The sequence below is a fragment of the Heteronotia binoei genome, chromosome 7 (genome assembly GCF_032191835.1).
Source record: "Heteronotia binoei isolate CCM8104 ecotype False Entrance Well chromosome 7, APGP_CSIRO_Hbin_v1, whole genome shotgun sequence".
NCBI classification, from domain to species: domain Eukaryota; kingdom Metazoa; phylum Chordata; class Lepidosauria; order Squamata; family Gekkonidae; genus Heteronotia; species Heteronotia binoei.
Window position 1 is genome coordinate 115643633 of NC_083229.1, and position 22385 is coordinate 115666017.

The 22385-nt window shown below is 42.3% G+C and overlaps 1 protein-coding gene across 2 annotated transcripts in view; it reads left to right on the forward strand.

Annotated features, from left to right (window-relative positions):
• The window catches only part of RNF182 (ring finger protein 182), a 66657-nt gene extending 46974 nt beyond the window's left edge, over window positions 1-19683 (forward strand). For both annotated transcript variants that reach the window (XM_060244257.1, XM_060244258.1), the window contains exon 2: window positions 16381-19683. In XM_060244257.1, coding sequence (XP_060100240.1) covers window positions 16599-17336 — 738 coding nt within the window. In that variant the 5' untranslated portion in view covers window positions 16381-16598 and the 3' untranslated portion in view covers window positions 17337-19683. The remainder of the gene's footprint in view (window positions 1-16380) is intronic.
• The last annotated feature ends 2702 nt before the right edge of the window (window positions 19684-22385 follow it).

The window sequence follows — 22385 nt, forward strand, 5'->3', positions numbered from 1 at the left end:
TAACAGTAGTATCCACAGGTAAATGGAGCAGATGACACTTTCTTTAAAGTATGGGCCTTTTATCTCTGTCGGTACGCCTTATGTACCTGGATAATACACCACATCACTCATGGACCTTCATCTTGCATATTTTGAGGATCACGTTGAGTTATGTTAACAGATATTATTCAGTATTTGACAAAGAAAACATCAAAGGTGCTACCTTTGAGAAATGTGTGGTGGTTTTTATGCAGTGAAGTATAAGGGGTGTGTGTGTGTGAAGTGCCATCCTCCAAAACGCCTTGTCACTAACACCTTGGTCAAGTCTTGCAGACGGAGGGCCGTAGCTTCCTTGTTTGAGTCAGTCCATCTCATGTTAGGCCTTGCTCTTTTACTATTGCCTTCAACTTTTTCTACCATCATTATCTTTTCCAGTGAGTTTTGTCTTCTTATAATGTGACCAATTGTAAGTTACCTTGCACACAGGGCTTTTTTTTTTTTTTGCAGCAGGAACTCCTTTGCATATTAGGCCACACATCCCTGGGTATAAACAATTTTATTGGTAACATATGGTAGCAAATCTATATCAATATCTTACAACATAAAAAGAAAAAATTATCTACCCCATATCTTACTTTTCCCCCACCCCTCCCCCCATTATTTGACCCCAGCCAGTGTTATTTACTTAAAAAAAAAACAAATATTAAAGGTACCCTTAACTATTAAGAAAACCAAAGGCTATATTCCTCTTTTAAAACTTAATCATTATCAAAAATTGTCCAATGTCCTTTTATTTTCCACTCTTTTTCTACGTATCTTCTGAACTTCTTCCACTCCATCTTAAAAACTTCCAAATCATAGTCTCTTAATATTCTTGTTAATTTGTCCATTTCACTCCATGTCATAACTTTTATAATCCAATCCCATTTTTCTGGTATTTTTTCTTGCTTCCACAACTGCGCATACGATGTCCTAGCGGCTGAGCGCAAGTACCAGATTAAAGTTCTATCTTCTTTTGGAAATGTTTCCATTTGTAGTCCCAACAGAAAAGTCTCTGCAACTTTGTTAAACTCATATCCCAAGATCTTAGAAATCTCTTGCTGAATCATCTGCCAAAACATTTTAGCTCTTTCACAAGCCCACCACATATGGTAGAAAGAACCTTCATGCTTTTTACATTTCCAACATCTGTCTGGCATCTTATTATTCATCTTTGCCAATTTTTTAGGAGTTATATACCATCTATACATCATCTTAAAACAATTTTCTTTAATACTTTGACATGTTGCGAGTTTCATAGAGTTCTTCCACAGATATTCCCAAGATTCCATCTTTATTTCTTTATTTACATTAATTGCCCATTTAATCATTTGAGATTTCACTACTTCATCTTCTGTAGACCATTGTAAAAGTAATTTGTATACTTTTGAAATTAGTTTATCATTGTCTCCAAGCAGAACTTTTTCCATTTCTGTTTGCTCTTTCCTTATTCCTTCAGTTTTAATGTCATTCTCTACCAAGCTCTTTATTTGTTGCATTTGAAACCAATCATATTTGTGACTCAATTCTTCAGCAATTTTCAGTTCTATTTTTCCACTTTGTATTTTTAACAATTGATTATATGACAGCCACTTTTCTTCACCTATCTCAGCCGATATCTTTATTACTTCAGCTGGCACTATCCATAAAGGTCTTCTCTCATCTCCATATTTCTTGTATTTTGTCCATGTATTTAATAAATTGCTTCTTATATAATGGTGAGAGAAAAGACCATCCATCCTCTTTTTTCCATAATACAAATATGCGTGCCAGCCAAATTTATTTCCGTGACATTCCAACACTAGAAGTTTTTTGTTTAACAGCGTTATCCATTCTTTCATCCACACTAAGCAAACTGCTTCATGATATAATTTTAAATCTGGTAATTGAAATCTGCCTCTCTCTTTTGCATCTGACAAAATTTTCATTTTAATCCTTGGCTTCTTCCCAGCCCACACAAATTCTGAAATTTTCCTATGCCATTTATCAAATTGTTTGGCATCCTTCACAATAGGAATAGTTTGGAACAAATACATTATCCTTGGTAGAATATTCATTTTAATTGCAGCTATTCTGCCCAGCAATGACAGATTAAGTTTATTCCATTTTAGCATATCTTCATCCATTTTATGCCATAACTTCTCGTAATTGTTTTTAAACCGATCAATATTTTTCATTGTTATCTCCACCCCTAGATACTTTACCTTAGAGGTAACTTCACAACCCATTAGTCTCTGTAATTCTTGTTGTCTATTCATCTGCATATTTTTACACAGAATTTTAGATTTTTCTCTATTTATAGAGAGTCCCGCCAACTCCCCATATTCTTGTATTTTAATTAACAGCAAAGGTATAACTTGTATGGGGTTTTCATTTATAAACATTATATCATCAGCAAACGCTCTGTATTTGTAAGTACGTCCTTTTATTCGTAAACCTTGTATATCTTTTTCTTCTTGATTCTGCATCAATAAAATGTCAAGAGTCATTATAAACAACAGTGGTGAAAGCGGACAACCTTGTCTAGTACCTTTGCTAATTTTCATCTCTTCTGTAAGATCTGCATTAACACACAACCTTGCCCTTTGTTCGGAGTATATTGCTTTTATCATTCTTATAAAACTTTCTCCCAACTCCATTTTTTCCATTACCGCAAACATAAAGTCCCAGCTTAAATTGTCAAATGCTTTCTCTGCATCTGCAAAGAATAATGCTACTTCTTTTTCTGGATGTCTTTCATAATATTCTACAATATTTACAACAGTCCTAATATTGTCTCTTATTTGCCTTTTGGGAAGAAACCCTGCTTGATCTTCCTTTTTAAAATTTATCAAATGTTGTTTAAGCCGTTCTGCCAATATTCTTGTAAATATTTTATAGTCATTATTTAATAACGAAATTGGTCTGTAATTTTTTACATTCGTGGCATCTCTATCTTCTTTAGGTATCAACGAAATAACAGCTTCTTTCCATGTATTTGGTACTTTCCCTTTTATTCTTATTATATTCATCAACTTCTGCAATTTTGGTATTAATTCGTCCTTAAAAGTTTTAAAATATTTAGCTGTATATCCATCTGGCCCAGGAGCTTTTCCATTTTTCATTGTGTTGATTGCTGCTTCAATTTCTATCTTTTCAATTGGATCATTCAAAACTTTTCTCATATTTTCAGTTAGGGGTTCTTTTTTAACTTTTGTAAATATTCATCCATCTTCTCTTTCTTTATTTTAACACCTTTAAACAGTTTGGCATAGTATTGGAAAAATTCTCTTTTTATTCCCTCTTGAGTAACCACTTCTCTTCCATCTACCACAATTCTGTTAATAATTCTATTTTCTCTCTTTTTCTTCAATTGCCAAGCCAAATACTTTCCCGGTTTATTTGCTCCCTCAAAGGATTTCTGCTGAAGTCTTTTCAAACTACATTCCACTTCTTTATTCAACAAATGTCTCAATTGAGTTTGTAGTATTGTAATTTCCCTTAAAATTTTCTTTTTCCCTGGTCTTTTTCTCAACTCCCCTTCCTTTTTCTTTATTTCATTTTGAATGTCCAACAACTGTTTTTCTTTTTTTCTCTTGTCTTTATTATTCAGAGTAATCAACACTCCTCTCATTACTGCTTTATAAGCATCCCAGACCGTCTGAAAATCAATATCTTCTTTATCATTCACTTGGAAAAAGGCTTTAGTTTCTTTTTCTAGAAATGTCACTGTTTCTTTATTCTGTAGCAAATCTTCATTCAGTCTCCATCTTCTCAATTTCTTGGACAATTTTGTAATCCACATTATTGGGTTATGGTCAGCCCCTATTTTAGGTAAAATCTCTATCTTCTTTGTTATAAAACTTCAGTCTTTAGTTCCCACAGCATGTCAATTCTAGAAAAAGTTTTGTGTCTTGCTGAAAAAAAAGTATAGTCCCGCACTTCAGGATTAAATTTCCTCCATATATCTTCTAAATTTTCTTGTTTAGCCAATTCAAAGAAAGACTTTGGCAATTTCCCTTCTTTCCCATCATTTTTTTCCCTCCAGATCTATCCAATGAGTTCTTAACTGTTCCATTGAAGTCTCCCATTAACAATACTTGATCATAGGTCAGTTCATCAAATTGTTGTGTAATGTCTTTGAAAAAAGCTTCTTTTGCACCATTAGGCGCATACAATCCCAATAACAACGTTGTTTTTTTCCATTTAATATTGTCTCCACTGCTACAAATCTTCCGTCCTTATCTTTAAACACTAATTTTGGCTCCAATTCTTGTTTGATATATAAAACCACTCCTCTTTTCTTCTGTTCAGCTAGTGAAAAAAATTCTACTCCCAATTGTTTATTCCATAAAAATTTATAATCCTTTTGTTTAATATGTACTTCTTGCAAACATTTTATATTACAGTTTTATTTCTTAATCCAATGAAATGTTGCCCTTCTTTTTTGTGGTGAATTTAGTCCATTAACATTCCAAGACAATAATTTGTAATCCATCATGGTGCAAATTCTTTATTTTCTTCAAAAAATCTACACAACTCCTGAGCATTTGTAAGTGTGACTCTTTTCCCCTGGAGTTCAGAGCTCAAACCTTCAAGTATAATCCATCTGAACCTCGTGCCATTGTCCCTCAATTTTTCTGTCAGCTTTTTATTTGTTCTCCTATCGTTTATCACTTGCCTTGGTAACTCCTTCATGATTCTCACTTTACTGCCTCCCACTATCAGTGCCTTTTCAAAATTTTTATTCATGATCCTTCCCACCATTTCCTTTGTCATATATCTTATAACAACATCTCTTGGTAGATTATTTTTCTTGGCAAAAAGTCAATTCACTCTGTACATATAGTCATACATATTTTTAGTCTCTTTAGGATCTTCATCTAAAAATTCTGCAATTATTTTTATTATATATCCTTTCAAGTCACCATCCTCCACTTCAGGTACTCTTCTCAGATGTATCTGAGTTTCCATCAATTTGCAGTCATGGATTGTCACTTTTTCTTGAATTTTCAACAAGGTGGAGGCCACACATCCCTGATGTAGCCACTCCTTCTGGAGCTTACAGTAGGCTTTGTACTGAAAGCTCTGTAAGCTCTTGGAGGATTGGGGCTCTTTAGCTTGGAGAAATGTCGACTGCGGTGTGACATGATAGAGGTTTACAAGATTATGCATGGGATGGAGAAAGCAGAGAAAGAAGTCCTTTTCTCCCTTTCTCACAATACAAGAACTCGTGGACATTCAATGAAATTGCTGAGCAGTCGGGTTAGAATGGATAAAAGGAAGTACTTCTTCACTCAAAGGGTGATTAACATGTGGAATTCACTGCCACAGGAGGTGGTGGCGGCTACAAGCATAGCCAGCTTCAAGAGGGGATTGGATAAACATATGGAGCAGAGGTCCATCAGTGGCTATTAGCCACAGTGTGTGTGTGTGTGTGTGTGTGTGTGTGTGTGTGTATATATATATATATATATATATATATATATATATATATATATATATATATATATATATATATATATATATATATATATATATATATATATATTGGCCACTGTGTGATACAGAGTGTTGGACTAGATGGGCCATTGGCCTGATCCAATATGGCTTCTCTTATGTTCTTATTGGCCACATCAGAGGTGTGTGGCCTAATATACAAAGAAGTTCCTGCTACAAAAAAAAAATGCCCTGTTTGCACATAACCCCTTTCTTCAACATTATTGAAAAGGCGTGTCAATTAAACAGCTAGTGTACCTAGTTTGATCCACTTGGCAAGAAAAACAACAGTGGAAGTGCCCATTTCACCCAGGTTACCACCCATGGACAAAAACTATAGCAATTGGTGTTTTATATCTGTTTTCGTGCTTTATATGTTAGTAACCTGTCAGGAGGTACGTATGACAAAACGATAAATGTTAACACTTATACTGGGATGTTGTCTTCTGTTGTCAGTGTTCATTTACTTTTTGGTGTTCTTTTCAAGACAGTTTTCAAAAACCAACGTTTCCCATGCCACTAAGAATCATTTTATCATGTGAGGAATGCAATAAGGCTTTCCCTCCTGACTATGAAGCAAAAGCAGATCAATATGCCACATCCTGTAACTCCAGTGCAATGTGACACATTGATTAAAGCTGACAGGGAAAGGCTCATTGTTCAAAGCTGTCCAAAGCTAGCAGAAAATGTGGCATGAAACAGCTTTGAGTGTATCTGCACAGACACCGGGACAAGTAAAGCAGATTTAAATTTTAACAAGCTGCACGGTCTAAGCTGCAAGAAATCCTGTGTGGTATTTCTTTCTAAATCAGATAACGGCTAGAACCTTTGGAATACAAATGCAGCCATCTTCTTAGAACGTGATGGTATTTAATTGATACTAGAAAAGCAATCATTGGGCAAGCGTGTCGGAAAGGGTTGAGGAACATCTGTGAAATGGTAGAATATATTTTGATACCTTTAGGAGGAAAGTGTGCTTTGTAACCTATCATAGGAAAAAAAATGATGAGCCGTGTTGGCAGGTAAAGTTGCTGTTGCTAAAAAGCAAAGAGCTCTTTTGTAAAGAACTGAGTGATTTAAATATAGAATGGAAGGATTTGTATTTCCATGCAGGTAGTTTTTAGCATTTTTCAGTGTGCAAATCAGGGGTGGAATTCTAGTAGGAGCTCCTTTGCATGTTAGGCCACACTCCTCTGATGTAGCCAATCCTCCAAGAGTTGACAAGGCTCTTTTTGTAAGCTCTTGGGGGATTGGCTACATCAAGGGTGTGTGGCCTAATATGCAAAAGAGCTCCTGCTAGAATTCCACCCCTGGTGCAAACTAGGGTTGTCAATCCCCAAGTGGGAGCAGGGGATCCCCTGGTTTGGAGGCCCTCCCCCCGCTTCAGGGTCGTCAGAAAGCGGGGGGAGTGGAGGGAAATGTCTGCTGGGAACTCTGTTATTCCCTATGGAGATTTATTCCCATAGAAAATCATGGAGAATTGATCTGTGGGTATCTGGGGCTCTGTGGGGGCTGTTTTATGAGGTAGAGGCACCAAATTGTGAGTACAGCATGTAGTGCCTCTCCCCAAAATATCCACCAAGTTTCAAAAAGATTGGACCAGGGGTGCAATTCAATGAGCCCCAAAAGAAGGTGCCCCTATCCTTCATTATTTCCTATGGAAGGAAGGCATTGAAAAGGTGTGCCGTCCCTTTAAATGTGACAGCCAGAACTCCCGTTGGAGTTCAATTATGCTTGTCACAGCTTTGATATTTCTTAAATTGGACTTGGCAACCCTAGTGCAAACTATGTTTTGGGAAGTGTCCAAATATTGTTTTTTGCCGGTTTAAGGCCTGCTGCAAAGCTAGGGTTGCCTGTAGGGTTGCCAAGTCCAATTCAAGAAATATCTGGGGACTTTGGGGGTGGAGCCAGGAGACATTGGGGCAGAGCCAGGAGCAAGGGTGTGACAAGCATAATTGAACTCCAAGGGAGTTCTGGCCATCACATTTAAAGGGACAGCACACCTTTTAGAATGCCTTCCTTCCATAGAAAATAATGAAGAATAGGGGCACCTTCTTTTGGGGCTCATAAAATTGGACCCCCTGGTCCAATCCTTTTGAAACTTGGGAGGTATTTTGGGGAGAGGCACTGGATGCTATACAGAAAATCTGGCACCTCTACCTCCAAAAACAGTCCCCCCAGAGCCCCTGACACCCGCAGATCAATTCCCCATCATTCCCTATGGGAATTGTTCCTGGAGGTGCATAATGGCTGTGGGGGTGGAGCTTCCCCCGCTGGCCAGCTGGCTGGGGGAGGGGGGAAGCCTGTAAAACCAGGGGATCCGCCGCTGGGACCTGGGGATTGGGAAGCCTAGTTGCCTGCTATGGGTTGAGAAATACCTGGAGATTTTGGGAAATACCAGGGAAGGGGAAGGACTTGAATGGGACGTAATGCCATAGAGTCCACATTGCAATCCTAGGAGTTCTTCAGCCACTATTGGAAGGTTGCAAAGCAAAACACAACCTCAAGGTTATGATGACAAAATTGCTAATATTGCAACAAATAACAGTACATAAAGAGAACAAGTCCCTTGATGAAAAATCATGAAGTGTCAATATCCAGTATCCAAACAGACTTGAAACTGATTCCAGTAACTGCAAAAGCATTCAGGTCTCACACGTAGTTGAAGTTGGAATTCCCCAGAACAAGTCGTCAACTTCTGCCACACCTGTTTCAATCTTTTGTCAACCCGGGATATTCCACAGTACTTAAATAGAATACAGGTAGGAGCCGTTAGGAGCTTGTGCCCTAATTGAAAGAGCATTTTGTGGAGACTGGTTGGTCCCTATGTATAATGTTTGAATGTTGCGAACTGTATTCTATATAAGTACTGTGGAATAACCCAGAGGATTGAAACAGGTGTGACTGGGGTAACTTTGCATAGGATTGCAACTGCTGATAGTTTTACTTGAATTTTAATTTGTGTTTCCTGACCTGACTTTGTCAATCAGTCCAGTGTCATCTCTGAGTTCTCTAGTGCGAACTCAGCTCCCAGATACATGGGAGGGGGGGGCGGGTGTCTCAATTTGGACCAGGACTTCTGCCCCTCCTCCGTTTAACTTTGCTTAAGATTGTACTGTTAATGTGTCAACAGTTTTCAGTGCCTTCTCCTCCTTACATTCAAATAGTATAAAGCAGGGGTGTCAAACATGAAGGTCAGGGGCTGAATCAGGCCCCCGGAGGGCTCCTATCAGGCCCCTGAGCAACTGCTGTCATCTGCTTCCTTCTCCCTATATCTTGCTTCCTTCTGCATCACAGCTTATTTTGCAGTTGCACAGAAGCTACAGAGCAAAACTTCTGTTTTCTCCATTGACTGAGGCTCCTCCCTTGGGGAGGAAGGGGGTAGGAATAGCTTGCTTTGCCAGGCTCTCTCAGTGGCACAGCAGAGCTACTGAGCTAAACCTCTCTTCCTTCTATTGGTTGAGGCTCCTTCCCCTCCTGGTCCCCTGGGGAAGGAAGGAAAGAGCCAGAACTTCCTTTGCTCAGTTCCCCGGATCCCATGGGAGAAATACGAAGAAAGCACCTTTAAGACCAATGAATGCTAATGTTTTAAGCATGTTTTAAGTTTTTTTAAAATATATATATTTGTGTTTGTCTGTGTTCTTTATAAAATTTATATCTCTGCTACCTAATCTTAAATAGGTACACACGTAGCCCAACCTGACATGGCCTGGCCCCTCAATTTATATCAGATCCAGCCCTCATAACAAATGAGTTTGACACCCCTGCTATAAAGGAAGTATATGCTATTTAAAATGTTGCACAAAGCTTTCTCACAAAGCCTTAAATTTGTTTGAATATGATTTTTAATTAATAGATTCCCCCCCCCCCATCAGATATTTCAGTTCAAGTATTTTTTTGCTACTGGGACATAAGATTAACAAGGAATACCTTCAGGTGGGATAGCTGTGTAGGTCTGGGGCACCTTTAAGACCAGCAAAGTTTTATTTACAGGCAAGCTCTCAGGTGCACACACACTTCATCCAATGCATTGAAACAGTTTCCTTTCCTGATCTAGATAGCCCAGGCAAGCCTGATCTTGCAGATCTTGGAAGCTAAGCAAGGTCGACTCTGGTAAGTACTCAGATGGGTGACTTCCTTGGAATACTAGAGGAGGGAGGTGGGGGCAGGCTTTATTCAGCCACCTCGCTGAATATTCTCCAGGCCTCCAGTTTGCCATGACTTCAGGTGCAAACATGCACACAACACAAATACAAAAGGTAGGTAGTCCCCTGTGCAAGCAGCAGTTGTTTCTGACTCTGGGGTGATGTTGCATCACAACGTTTTCATGGCAGACTTTTTACGGGGTGGTTTACCATTGCCTTCCCCAGTCATCTACACTTCCCCCCCCCGACAAGCTGGGTGGTCATTTTACCGACCTCGGAAGGATGGAAGACTGAGTCAACCTGGAGCCAGCTACCTGAGCCAGCTTCTGCTAGGATCAAACTCAGGTTGTGAGCAGAGAGCTCAGACTGCAGTACTGCTGCTTTACCACTCTGTGCCGTGGGGCTCTAATACAAAGATATCCCTTCAACAAAAAAGTTCCATCAAGCCTTACTTATAAGGGTGGAGTCAGGAAGGGTCACTTAGAATCGATGCCTAAATGCTGGGTGATTACAACTTGAGATTGGATGCAAAGAAAGACTTGTGAATGGCAGTAAATTAGCCCACAAATACAGGAGTTGGCAAACAGATGTGGGAACCTGGTGTGAGTCTATAAGTAAAGTTCAATTCTGGGTACGAGCAAGAGCTTTAAAAGGGGTAAAATTTATGCCAAATCAGATCATACTTTATTCAGGACGTTGGAAAGATTTTCAAGTGATATATATATTTTTAGAAAAGCCACATCATTGCTTTCTAAGAATCTGTTGCTATAAAAAGAATGCGTAAAACGATCTGCTTTCTCCTCTTCTTACTGAGAAAACCATGGAGACATGCACAGTTCAAGAGGTTTATTAGAAAACTGTGCTTTACGATAAATGGATGATAACGCAATAGACGGATTACTTCAGGGGTAAAAAGATGAGCTTGATCTAGGTTTCTTTTCATTCTATTCATGTTCTCTTGTTCATTTCAATGAGTCCATGTAAATATGCTACTTCTGGTTGCCAAGCAAGGAGACAACATGTAATTTGCAGAGAAGCATATGTGGAAAAGCATCAGTCGTCTGGAAGGTAATGAAATCAATAAAATACTGAAAAGGAGACTGATGGGTTTGATGAACAGGGCTTAAGAAAAGAAGATGAACACCAGATTTTAAAGTGTGTCTGCATCAGTGCCTTTTGTTAAATTGCATTTTAAATTCAATTCAGTCTGCCCGTATTGTCCTAGAATTGCAAGTTTCCCATAATGTCTGTTTCTTACATTTTGGATGGTGGACTTAAATATCCTTACAAACACCACATTTGTGCGATTGAAACTGTGTAATGGATAAAATTAAATAGTTATGGGGGAAGGTGTAGAGGGGGAGGGGGGAGCTGCAGATCACTCACCAGCAGAAAAGGGTGCATAAAATGTATTAATAATAAATCCGCTAAATAAATAAAGACATCATGAGGTCTAAAAAAATCACTGGATTGTCCACTGTATTGTCCGCATGGCTCCTAATAATTTGATTAAGTCATTGCTACCCTGAACTCTCTTGAAATGATTATGTCATTGCTACCTTGGACTCCCGTCACATCTTGGTCACATCTACCACCAGAGACATCTGATTTACATTGATAGTGAAAATGTTTACCCAAGTGCCCAATGAGAAGGACTAGTGACCAGGGGTGGAATTCTAGCAGGAGCTCCTTTGCATATTAGGCCACACCTCCCGATGTAGCCAATCCTCCAAGAGATTACAAAAAAGAGCCTTATAAGCTCTTGGAGGATTGGCTACATCAGGGGGGTGTGGCCTAATATGCAAAGGAGCTCCTGCTAGAATTCCACCCCTGTGTAGTGACCTCATTGAAACTGTCATAGGAGTCTTCCCTAGGGAGTTTCATCTGTTCCACCATCTTTGTCTTCTATCAGTGGCATGCCCACTGCACTAACTATTATTGGCCCCATTTCCCGGTTGCGATGTTAGGGCGACTATCTGTGTTCATATTTTTTTTCTGAATTTTAAAAACTATTTTATATATACCCTATTTTAAATGTTGCTTTTAATGTCTCACAAATTCTCATGTTGAAATGTTTTTAATGTTCGCCACCTTGGAGAACCTAGTAGGATCAAAAGGCAGCCCAGAAACGTTTTAAATAAAGAAATAAATGTCAGTTCCAAGTTAGGGTTATCGCTCAATTAAAGAAAAGGGTGGGCTGGGAGGGGCTGTGGTTCAGTGGATAGGGTTGCCAATCCCCAGGTGGGGGCAGGGGATCCCCCAGTTTGGAAGCCGTCCCCCCTGCTTTAGGGTCATCAGAAAGCGGCAGGGGAGGGAAATTGCCCCTGGGCACTCCTTTATACCCTATGGCAGGGGTGTCAAACACGCGGGCCAGATGCCCGCAGAGGGCTTCAATCAGGCCCTCCAGCAACTGGCTGTCATCTGCTTCATTTTCCCTTGCCTGCTTTTTTGGCAGCCTTTTCCTCTCCCCCCTCCCTTTTCCTAAAGGAAGGAGGAGGGAGGAGCAGCCTCAGCCAATGAGGGAGCTCTGCTGGGTGATTAAGTTTGCCAGGCTCAATTAATCACCCCACAGAGCTACTGAGACAAGCCTCTCTTCCTTCTAATGAATGGATGAGGCTCCTCCCGCTCCTCATGCCCTGGGGAAGGAAAGAAAGAGCCAGAGCTTCCTTTGCATAGTCCCCACGAGCAGAAGAGCTACAAAGAGTGCTTTTAAGACTAGCAACGTTTTAGTGAATGTATGAGCTTTTTGCCTTGCTACAGAGAGAGAGTTTTGTTGGCTTGTTATGGGCGTAACTGGGTTCCCTTCCTCTTTTTCACTGTACTCATGCCCTCCAGTCTTTCTCAATAGGAAAGAATGTGAACTATTTAGAAGAGAAATATCAGCAGGCTGAGAGTGTGTTCCACCCCAGGTTTACCCAGCAAATTTTCCTTAATTTTTATTTCACATTTTCCTTTGATTGGGGGTCTTGAATTTAGACTTCTCAGATAGTAGACTGACACTGACCACTGTACATGGCTGTCTCTCTGTTCTTGTAGCTGTTTTTTGGGGGGAAGTTGTATTTTTTTTTTTAGTTGTAGTCATTTTTCTGGGGAAAATTATAGTTTTGTTGACAAGCACATAGCCCTCAGTCTGTGCTATGGTGCTTTCACATGTTCTTGCCTAGTATGTGAAGCCACTTATGTACAAAAGCTCACAATGCCCAGCTGCTTCATGTTCCTCTGAGTCTTAGGCTCAAAGCATTGACCACGAGATGTCTGTAATGAATGTCAATTAATCAAAAGTAGGTTTGCAACTTACAGATGTGCACACCTGAACAGCACATATTCAAGACTGGTACAGCACATTGTCTGCAGTTTTTGATGCAATAATTCATAGCAAGAGGTGACATTTATCAGAGACTGTAAAACAAAATATTGCAAGCGTGCTAATATGTTAAGCATGTTTTATTTTAAGTTTTAAAAAAATCTTTAATTGTGTGTCTGTGCCCTTTATAAAGTTCATATGCCCGCTACCTGGCATTACATTTTATGACACACATGGCCCGGCATGACAAGGTCTCATTTATGTCAAATTCAGCACTCATAGCAAATGAGTTTGACATCCGTATGGAGATCAATTTCCATAGGGTATAATGGAGGATTGATCCATAGGTATCTGGGGCTCCAGAGAGGCTGTTTTTTGAGATAGAGGCACTAAAATTTCAGCATAGCATCTGGTGCCTCTTCTCAAAACACCCTCCTGGTTTCAAAATGATTGGAGCAGGGGGTCCAGTTGTATGAGCCCCCAAAGAGTGTGCCCCTATCCTCCATTATTTCCTATGGAAGGAAGACATTTAAAAGAAGCACAGTCCCTTTAAATGTAATGGCCAGAACTCCTTTTGGAGTTCAATCATGCTTGCTCCTGGCTCCACCCCCAAAGTCTCCTGGCTTCACCCCAAAGTCCCCAGATATTTCTTGCGTCGGACTTGGCAACCCTGTCAGTGGAAGTAGCTCTGCATTGCCTACAGAAGGTCACAGTTTCAACCCTTGGCAGGATCTGGCAGGATCTGGTAGATCATGGATCTGGTAGGAGATGATGTGAAAGACCTGGATAGCTGCTGCCAGTCTGAGTAGACAATACTGATCTTGATGGACCAAGGTCTGCTTCAGGATTATTCAGCTTCCTGTATTTTTCCTGTGAGAGTTTATTAATTCTGCATAAATTTGCACATGAACAGAAATGGAGCGGGAAACAGCATTTTTTTGTTTTTAGATTATATGCTTACATTTAAAGCTCTATACGGCAGGGGCCAGCATACCTTTGGCACTGCTTCTCCCTGTATGAGCCCCGGAGGTCTTTACGATCAGCGACTCAGCAACTCTTGGTAATACCCGGCCCCAGAGACGTCTATCTGGCCTCGACAAAGGCCAGGGCCTTTTCAGCCCTGGCCCCTGCCTGGTGGAATGAGCTCCCCCTAGAGATCCGGGCTCTGTGGGATCTGCTGCAGTTCTGCAGGGCCTGTAAAACAGAACTCTTTCGCCAGGCTTTCAGCTGAGGCGGTGGATGTCACTTGTTACTGGCCTCCCCCCTGTAAGATCTATTGGACCTGGACAACAGGCCATGTCTGTGAGGCAGAACCTGTCATTTTAGTCATTCTGTAGTTTTAGATGTTATATATTTAAATTGGTCTTTTATTGTTGATTGTTTTTATGATGTAACCCGCCCTGAGCCTGTCCTACGGGAAGGGCGGGCTGAAAATCGAATAAAATAAATAAAAACAAATAAATGCATACCCAGGGCATTTTGGGTAGAAAAAGCCCAGCAGGGACTCATTTGCATATTAGGCCACACCCCATGACACCACAGTTGTTTCACGCAGGGTTTTTTGGTAGGAAAAGCCCAGCAGGGACTCATTTGCATATTAGGCCATACCCCCTGACCCCAAGCCAGCTGGAACTGTGTTCCTGTGCGTTCCTGCCCCCCAAAAGCCCCTGTGCATACCTGTCTTCACTGGCCACCTTTTTAATCTGGGCCTTTAAAGGCTCAACTACGTGGCACTCCCTACGGGTGCGGTCACATGTACCATTAGTGACGACACAGCTCCGTCTGGCTGACGGATTAAATGTGTTCATTCAGACATCCACATCTGGCAATCGAGCGTCATCCGAGCGTCATCTTGCTATGCCTGAATGGCGCATTAATTTGACAGCACAGAAAGTCCGGCACTTTTTCAAAACAGCGGCACAAGATCGGCTTTTTGTTGTTTGGACAGCTCACGCGTGATACTGCCTCCCACCTTTAAAAAAAAAAAAAAAAGCCCCAGCAGACATGAGCATTGCCAGATCATCCCGGAATCTGAGGTGACGCTTCTGCTTCTCCAATCAACACAGGATTGGAGGGGGACGGGAACGTTATCCCACTACTATTTAGAACAGGAAAAAAATCTCTTTTTTTCAATGTGGCGGATTTCTGGAAACTCCCCCCCCCCCCCGAAGTAACGTTTGATTTCCCACCTCCAAACAGTTGGGCACATGTTCAATGGACCCCCCCTCCCAGAAATCACCACCTGATCACGTATGCTCCAAGAAAAGAGCGTGATAGTATTGGATGTCTGAACGCTCAACAACAGAATGAGTCGCATTCTTGGTTGCTCGTCTGAATGGCCCTGCATCGAATCAGTATTCAGCTGTTCAAATTTGAGCGCTACACACACGCTTTTAATGTGACGTGTGACCGCACCCTATTTGTGTTATGTCACAGGGACACAGTTGGACTCACAGTTAGACATAACATTGGGGGAACCCCAATGGACTCATAGTCAGACATAACTTGTGGGAAACCCACCTGAAACTGCCTGTTTTGCTCAGTGTTTTGAAAAGGAGCTTCTGGTCCCCTCCCCCCCCCCAAATGGTGGTGGATGGGAGCAGTTTGCCTCTTGGGCTCCACCTGTCCTTCCTCGGGTTTGTGGAGCCAGAGAAAATGGCCCCCATGCTACCATATTCACTGGTGAAAGCACTGCAAGAGGGAAACCAGAATCTCCTTCTCCCAGTCTGAATGGGACTTAGCTGCACTTACTAAATTTTAAAGGAACACACCCACTGGGAGCTCAGTTCACAGAATTCCCAGTGTCACATCTGACTTGATCATAAACCATGTATAATCTGACAGTTTCCGGTTTGAATCTCTGTCCCAGTGGTAATTTCAGTACATCAGACCATAAACAGGCAGCATTTCCTTGGAAAGCAGTCACCGAAGAGCCATCATGGTGTAGTGGTTAAGAGCAATGGATTTTAATCTGGAGAACTGGGTTCGATTCCTCACTCCTCCATCTGAAGCCTACTGGGTGACCTTGGGCCAGTCACAGTTCTCTCAGAACTCTCTCAGCTCCCATCTGCCTCTGGGGGGAGGAAGGGAAGGTGATTGTGACCCCCTTTGAGACTCCTTAAGGTAGAGAAAAGAGGGGTATAAAAAACCCACTCTTCTTTTTCTTCACATAATTTTCTTGTGCGGCTCAAGTGTGGTTGTAGACATGCTCAACCATGAAGATTACTGGGGTGATATTGGCCCAGTCATAATTTCTCAGCTTCACTTTACTCCTCAGGGATAAATCCCAAGTAGATTGTTTTAGAAAATAGCTAAATAAAGTCCAAACGGGCACATCTCAATAACTAAGTCTCAAGACTAAGTCTTGATTAAAGCTATAAATAATAGATGACAGATAAATGAATTAATTTTTCCCCCGTTCTCCCTTCTCTGCAGAAAATCCATGTTGTGTTTGGCATGTGGAGATAACAAATGATTCTGGAGGACCATGCAGATAAGCCATGGAGATAAGCTGAAAATGAACGAAGACTATTGGTGCTTTTTTTCCCCTGGCTGATACGAGTGATGTAATAATCCGAAAGGAGCTATAAAGTCCCTGTGAAAAACAGTCTTCTACTTGACATCCCCTCAAGGCTACAGGACATTAAAAAGAAATGACCACCCTCCTGCCAGAGGACCCGACGGATTCCCAGGGCTCCGATGAGCTCGAATGCAAAATCTGCTACAACCGCTATAACCTGAGGCAGAGGAAACCCAAAGTCCTGGAATGTTGCCACAGAGTATGTGCCAAATGCCTTTGCAAGATCATCGATTTCGGGGACTCTCCCCAAGGAGTCATCGTCTGCCCGTTCTGTAGATTTGAGACGTGCCTGCCTGACGATGAGGTCGGCAGCCTTCCCGACGACAATAACATCCTCGTGAATCTGGCTTACGGGGGGAAGGGGAAGAAGTGCCTACCGGACAACCCTACGGAACTCTTACTGACCCCCAAAAGGCTGGCCTCTCTCGTGAGCCCTTCTCACACGTCCTCCAACTGCCTGGTCATAACCATCATGGAAGTGCAGAGGGAGAGCCCGCCAACCCTGAACTCGACCCCCGTGGTGGAGTTCTACAGGCCCACGAGCTTTGACTCGGTTGCTTCCGTGCCCCAAAACTGGACCGTGTGGAACTGTACATCCTTGCTCTTCCAGACTTCAATTCGAGTCCTCATTTGGTTGCTAGGTTTGCTGTATTTTAGTTCTTTGCCTCTAGGGATCTACTTACTGGTATCAAAGAAAGTCACCCTCGGGGTAGTCTTCGTCAGCCTCGTTCCCTCGAGTCTTGTTATTCTCATGGTTTACGGCTTCTGCCAGTGTATATGCCACGAGTTCCTGGATTGTATGTCTTCTTAACGGCACTTGCAATGAAACAAGCAATGAAAATGTGAAATTGCCAGAGATGTAGCATAGTTCACTTATACTTCTTTTTGTATTCTTATTTATTACCGCTGTCCATCAAACTGAATAGGAACGCTGGCCACAGTTTTGTGGTCCCCTTTATTGTTTCTTAAGCATAATTGAATGATACTCTTATATTTTGTCTTGTTTTCTTAACAGATTTAAACAGTCCATTTTGAAAAAGACTGAGCAATCGAAAAGAATGAGGCAAGAACAATGAGCTGACTAGGTGCCTGATCCTACAACAGAATAACTATTTATTTTCCAGCGGCTTTCTCCCAGGGCTTTTTCTTTTTTGTAGCAGGAACTCCTTTGCATATTAGGCCACACACCCCTGATGTAGCCAATCCTCCAAGAGCTTACAGTAGACCCTGTAAGAAGAGCCCTGTAAACTCTCAGGGGATTGGCTGCAACATGGCGGTGTGGCCTAATATGCAAAGAAGTTCCTACTACAAAAAAAAAGCCATGCTTAATCCCATAGGAGTACAAAGTTTGACCTACTGGAGCCATTTCAGATGAAATGCCTGTTATGTTCTAAATTGTCTCTTATTTCCACTGGTGAGTAACATTGTTCAGGGAGTTAATCCACTGGGGAACTCTGCTTCACAAAGTCCCATTGCCACTGTGGAGGAGCAGGTATTTAATAGGAGAATCGGGCATGGTGTTGGGGGCGTCTCATCATCTATCCCAGTGGACTGCACCCATGGCATTAAAATGTACAAGGGAAACAGATGTTGCCCACCATATTAGACATTATTTACAAGCTCACAAAGACACAAAGAGTTTTTGAAGAAGGTGGTTGGCTTCTAAAATTTAAATTCATTAGATGGGTCCAAGATTACAAAGGAAGACATCGGTTATCCAGATGCGTGACCCACAGGCATGCAGGAATGTGATTTTTTTTTCCTGTTTACTTTAAAATCGCCTGTCCAAAGTGCATGCCTGTTGGAAGCATTTCAAAGCCTTATCTCTGAAAGAGAGGTAATCTCCAAAGAGGTTTCTGCACTAACAGCAGCGGTTTTTTCCCCATGTGCAAGAAAAACCAAGCTCACTCCAGAGGGATGTGTTCCGCATGTGGCACTGCGTTGACATAATTGTTACGCACATAATTTGTGCAAAGCCTTATATGCCTCCAAACCCAACTTCCCTTCTATTCGTGACCCTCTTTGTATTGTAATATGCGTACCTAAGCTAAAAACAAAAATAGAATAAGTGTAGAAAATGTTGTTATAAAGAGCCTGAATAGATTTTTTTTTTTTTTTAAAGAAAGCTTTCCCAAAAAGATAGATTTGGGAGAGGACCTAAGGACCATACCCCAAGGACCTAAGGATTTCAGACATTTTCTTATGGGGCCAAACAGCATTGCTTTGAAATCACAACATCTGGCAAACTTCAAAGCGGCACTCCACCAAATCTCATGACCACAGCTGGAAATGTGGTTTCAGATTGTTACATCCGAGTTGGAGGATATATTTAACGTGTAAAGTGTGGAAAGTTATGTTAAGATATATAAATAAAGATAGCTGTTTTGTTCTGCTTTAAATAAGCTAAAATATTAATACTTAGAAACTTTTGAGGACTTTGCGACATGTGATAGAGTTAGGGCAAGCATGCAATAAGTCCTCACAAGAGAAAAGAGGCAAGTAGTGTGAAAAAAAAGACAGTGCATATTAACAAAGAGAAACGACGTGCGATGTCCTATTTTCACACAAAACTCCTCCGTTCCCATAGCAATACATTATTACAAAAAACATTAACAGAATACGAGCAGAATCCAACCTATGTTAGATACTTTCAGGTTCCACAGATTTCAGCGGGAACATTTGAGAGGAAGTTAAGCAAGTGTTTAGCTCTCCTGTTGGAATCAAAAGTTCCTGAAATCCTTAACTTGGCCAGGATCATGCTCTGTATTATTCTTCCAGGATTTATGATATATTACATAATGGTTTAAAGAGACACCTGTCTTGTCCAGCACTAAAAACTAGCATTAAAAATTTAATAGTCCTTAGAATAATATATTACTCTTACTTTAAAAGTGCTTGTGATATACAGCATGATCCGGCGTAGCTGGTTAAACAGTAAAACCACAAAGTGTAACTAACTCATTACCGACTCCGATGTGAAAAGTCCATCCAACCAAGATTTTAAAAGAAAATGTTTTGTATCAACTGTGATGTTTGTAATAACTTGTTTGTGCGTGCAAATGTTAAAAGGATTATTTATATATTTGTAGGAAGTTTACATTCCGTTTGTCCGAGGTGTCCTGTCTCCTAATAAACGGGTTTCCTGTTACAGGATGAAATGTAGGTAGACGTGTGTGCCTTTTCTGAAAATGTTTGTGAGGTGTAATATTGTTCTATCCGGTGCTTTTGTAGGGTTGCCAACTCTGGGTTGGGAAATACCTGGAGATTTGGGGGTGGAGCCTGAGGGGGCGGAGCTTGGGAAGGGACGGCTGAGGAGGGACGGGCTTGGGGCTCACCTAACAAAGTGGTTATCTTCTCCAGTGAACTGATCTCTGTTACCTGGAGATCAGTAGTAATCCCAGGAGATCTCCAGCTACCTCCTGGAGTCTGGCAGCCCTATGCTTCCGCCACACAATATTTAACCTGTACACTTTAAAGAATGTTAATCTGACACAGTTTTCACATTTTGTTTTGAGAGGTGCCTTACAGCTAGGTTTGGGGACTGAGACTCTTCAACGTATAAGGCCATCATGACAACGTTGCAACATTCTTGTGAAACGGCATTGAAAATTTGCTAGGACAAGTCTTGGTAATAAAATGTTCATGCTGGATCATTCTGGAACGGCAATGTGATGACTTGCACGTGATGAACGACCACCACAGATCAAGCATCGAAGGCAGAATTTTAGTTTTATGTCCAGTTACCACAAGCAACAGGAGCCTTGTTGGCGCAGAGTGGTAAAGCTGCAGTCCAAACTCTGCTCACGACCTGAGTTTGATTCTGGCGGAAGCTGGGCAACGTCAGGGGTGGGGTGGGGACCTGCCCTGCCCAGGAACTTGGCAGCCCTACTGCACTCAGGGGGCGAAGCCTGGGGAGGAAGAGCATCAGGAATGTGACCTCATTTCTGCCGAGGGAGTGGAAGCGACTGCACCGCGGGAGGAACTTCCCAGAGCGTCACTGATGCTGTGCTGTCATTTCCGCCAGCTCAGCCAGCAGTAACATCCTGGCGTTGCACAGGAGTCGTTTTGTAGGGGGAAAGGTGCAGGTGCTCAGTAGCGTATCTCATTTGCATATGCCCCGGGATCTGTGTGCAGACCCTGGCTGGAGGTTCAGAAGCTGCGCTCCTGTGAGCTCCTGCTGAATTCAAGCCCTGGCGTTGCACCAGATTTTGCCCTCCTGTTTCTCCCCATTGCAGGGTGGGAGCCAGAGTTCAGGGGCTGGCGCACCTTTGTACACACCCGCTATGAGGGGATTGGGGGGGAAGGGTTTCCAGATCCAGGCTGGGAAACTCCTGAGGATGGAGCCTAAGGAGGACGACCTCAGTGGGGCACAATGCCATGGAGCCCACCCTCCAAAGCGTCCATTTTCTCTAGGGGAGCTGATCTCTGTAGTCTGGAGATGAACTTTCATTCTGGGTTGGTAGATAGGGAGAGCTCCAAGAGTGACGGGTGAGTGGAGTGCAGGGGCGTAACCAGGATTTTAAAAGTCAGGGGGCACCCTTTCCTATCCCCTGCGGGGCTCGCCACGTCTCAGTTTCAAGTCCCGCAAGTTCTCCTGCAATCAACTCACTCTGTGGAATTAAACAAGTTTATTGAAAGACAGAGAGACATCTCAGGCAAGATGGTTCTTGCTAAAACTGGCTTTGGCGGGCAAAGCCCCTCTACATATACCTGGGGAATGACCGTTAAGCATTTCAAAGCGATGAGCGTCAAAAGCAGCCAATCCCCCCCCCCAAGTTCAATCCCAGTAGTCCCTTTGCAGGTACAAGCTATTCTCCATGAACCAGACACTTGACCTTGACAAGTCTACTACAGGGTGGAAGAGATTCATAACATGTTACAAAGTGAGATAGCGAGCAAAGCCAGGGCCCCAAGTTACTACAGGTCATACAGCAAAACATAAAGCAAAGAAAATCCATCATGGTAAGAGGCAGGCCTTGAATTCAGCAGGAGTTCACAGGAGCACAGCTCCTGAACCTTTCTGATGGCTCCTCCTCCTCCTCTCCACCTACCTACCTTGTCCATTGAATAGTGGGTGCAGCTGCATAACAATCCCTGGATTAGGAGAGCGGGCAGCCAGCCAGCTACCAGAGCCTTTGCCACGCCCTCAGCAGCCCCAATTAACCTCTGGAGAAGCCCATGCCACCCTTTCTCCACTTCTTATGTGATTTGGGGTGGCAGGTGGCTTGCTGGCCTTTTGGCTAGGGGGTTGGTGGCCAAGGAGAGCCCGAGGTGAGCGAGGCCTGCTTGGGCTGACTGAATCTCTAGCCAGCCCAAGCAGGCCTCTCTCTCACCCAGGGCTCTCCTTTCTTGTGTCTGGTTGCTTTTGGCTGGTGGGGGGCAGTGGCATATGTTAATGAGTTATGCTAGTGAGCTCCATCACCTATTTTTCTATAAAACGACCCCTGGCAAGAGGTACTCTTGACACTCCAGAAGCTTTCTGGATTATGGGCCCTGATAGTGGCCGAGTGGAGGCAGCCAGCCCTAAAACTTTGGGGTCAAGAAGGGATTGCAGCTTGTGTGCAAGCAGGGGAGTTTCCTTCCCCCTCTCCCTCCCCTACCTCAGTGCTTTGCAGCCATCAACTCCATCTGGCTCCTCTTCCCAACTAGGGTCGGCAGTCCCCAGGTGGGCCACGCAAAGCCAAAAGGCGCACAACCCAAAAAGTGCTGCAAAAATATGTAACAGTCGATACAAAACTTGATATTTATTACACATGCTGACTCACTAGCCACCCTCAATTGAGAGCTGTGTGTGGAGCGGCACTCCGTTGTTCTTTTGAGCGAAAATTCCAAAAGCTTAATGAAGGCTCAGTAAGATTCC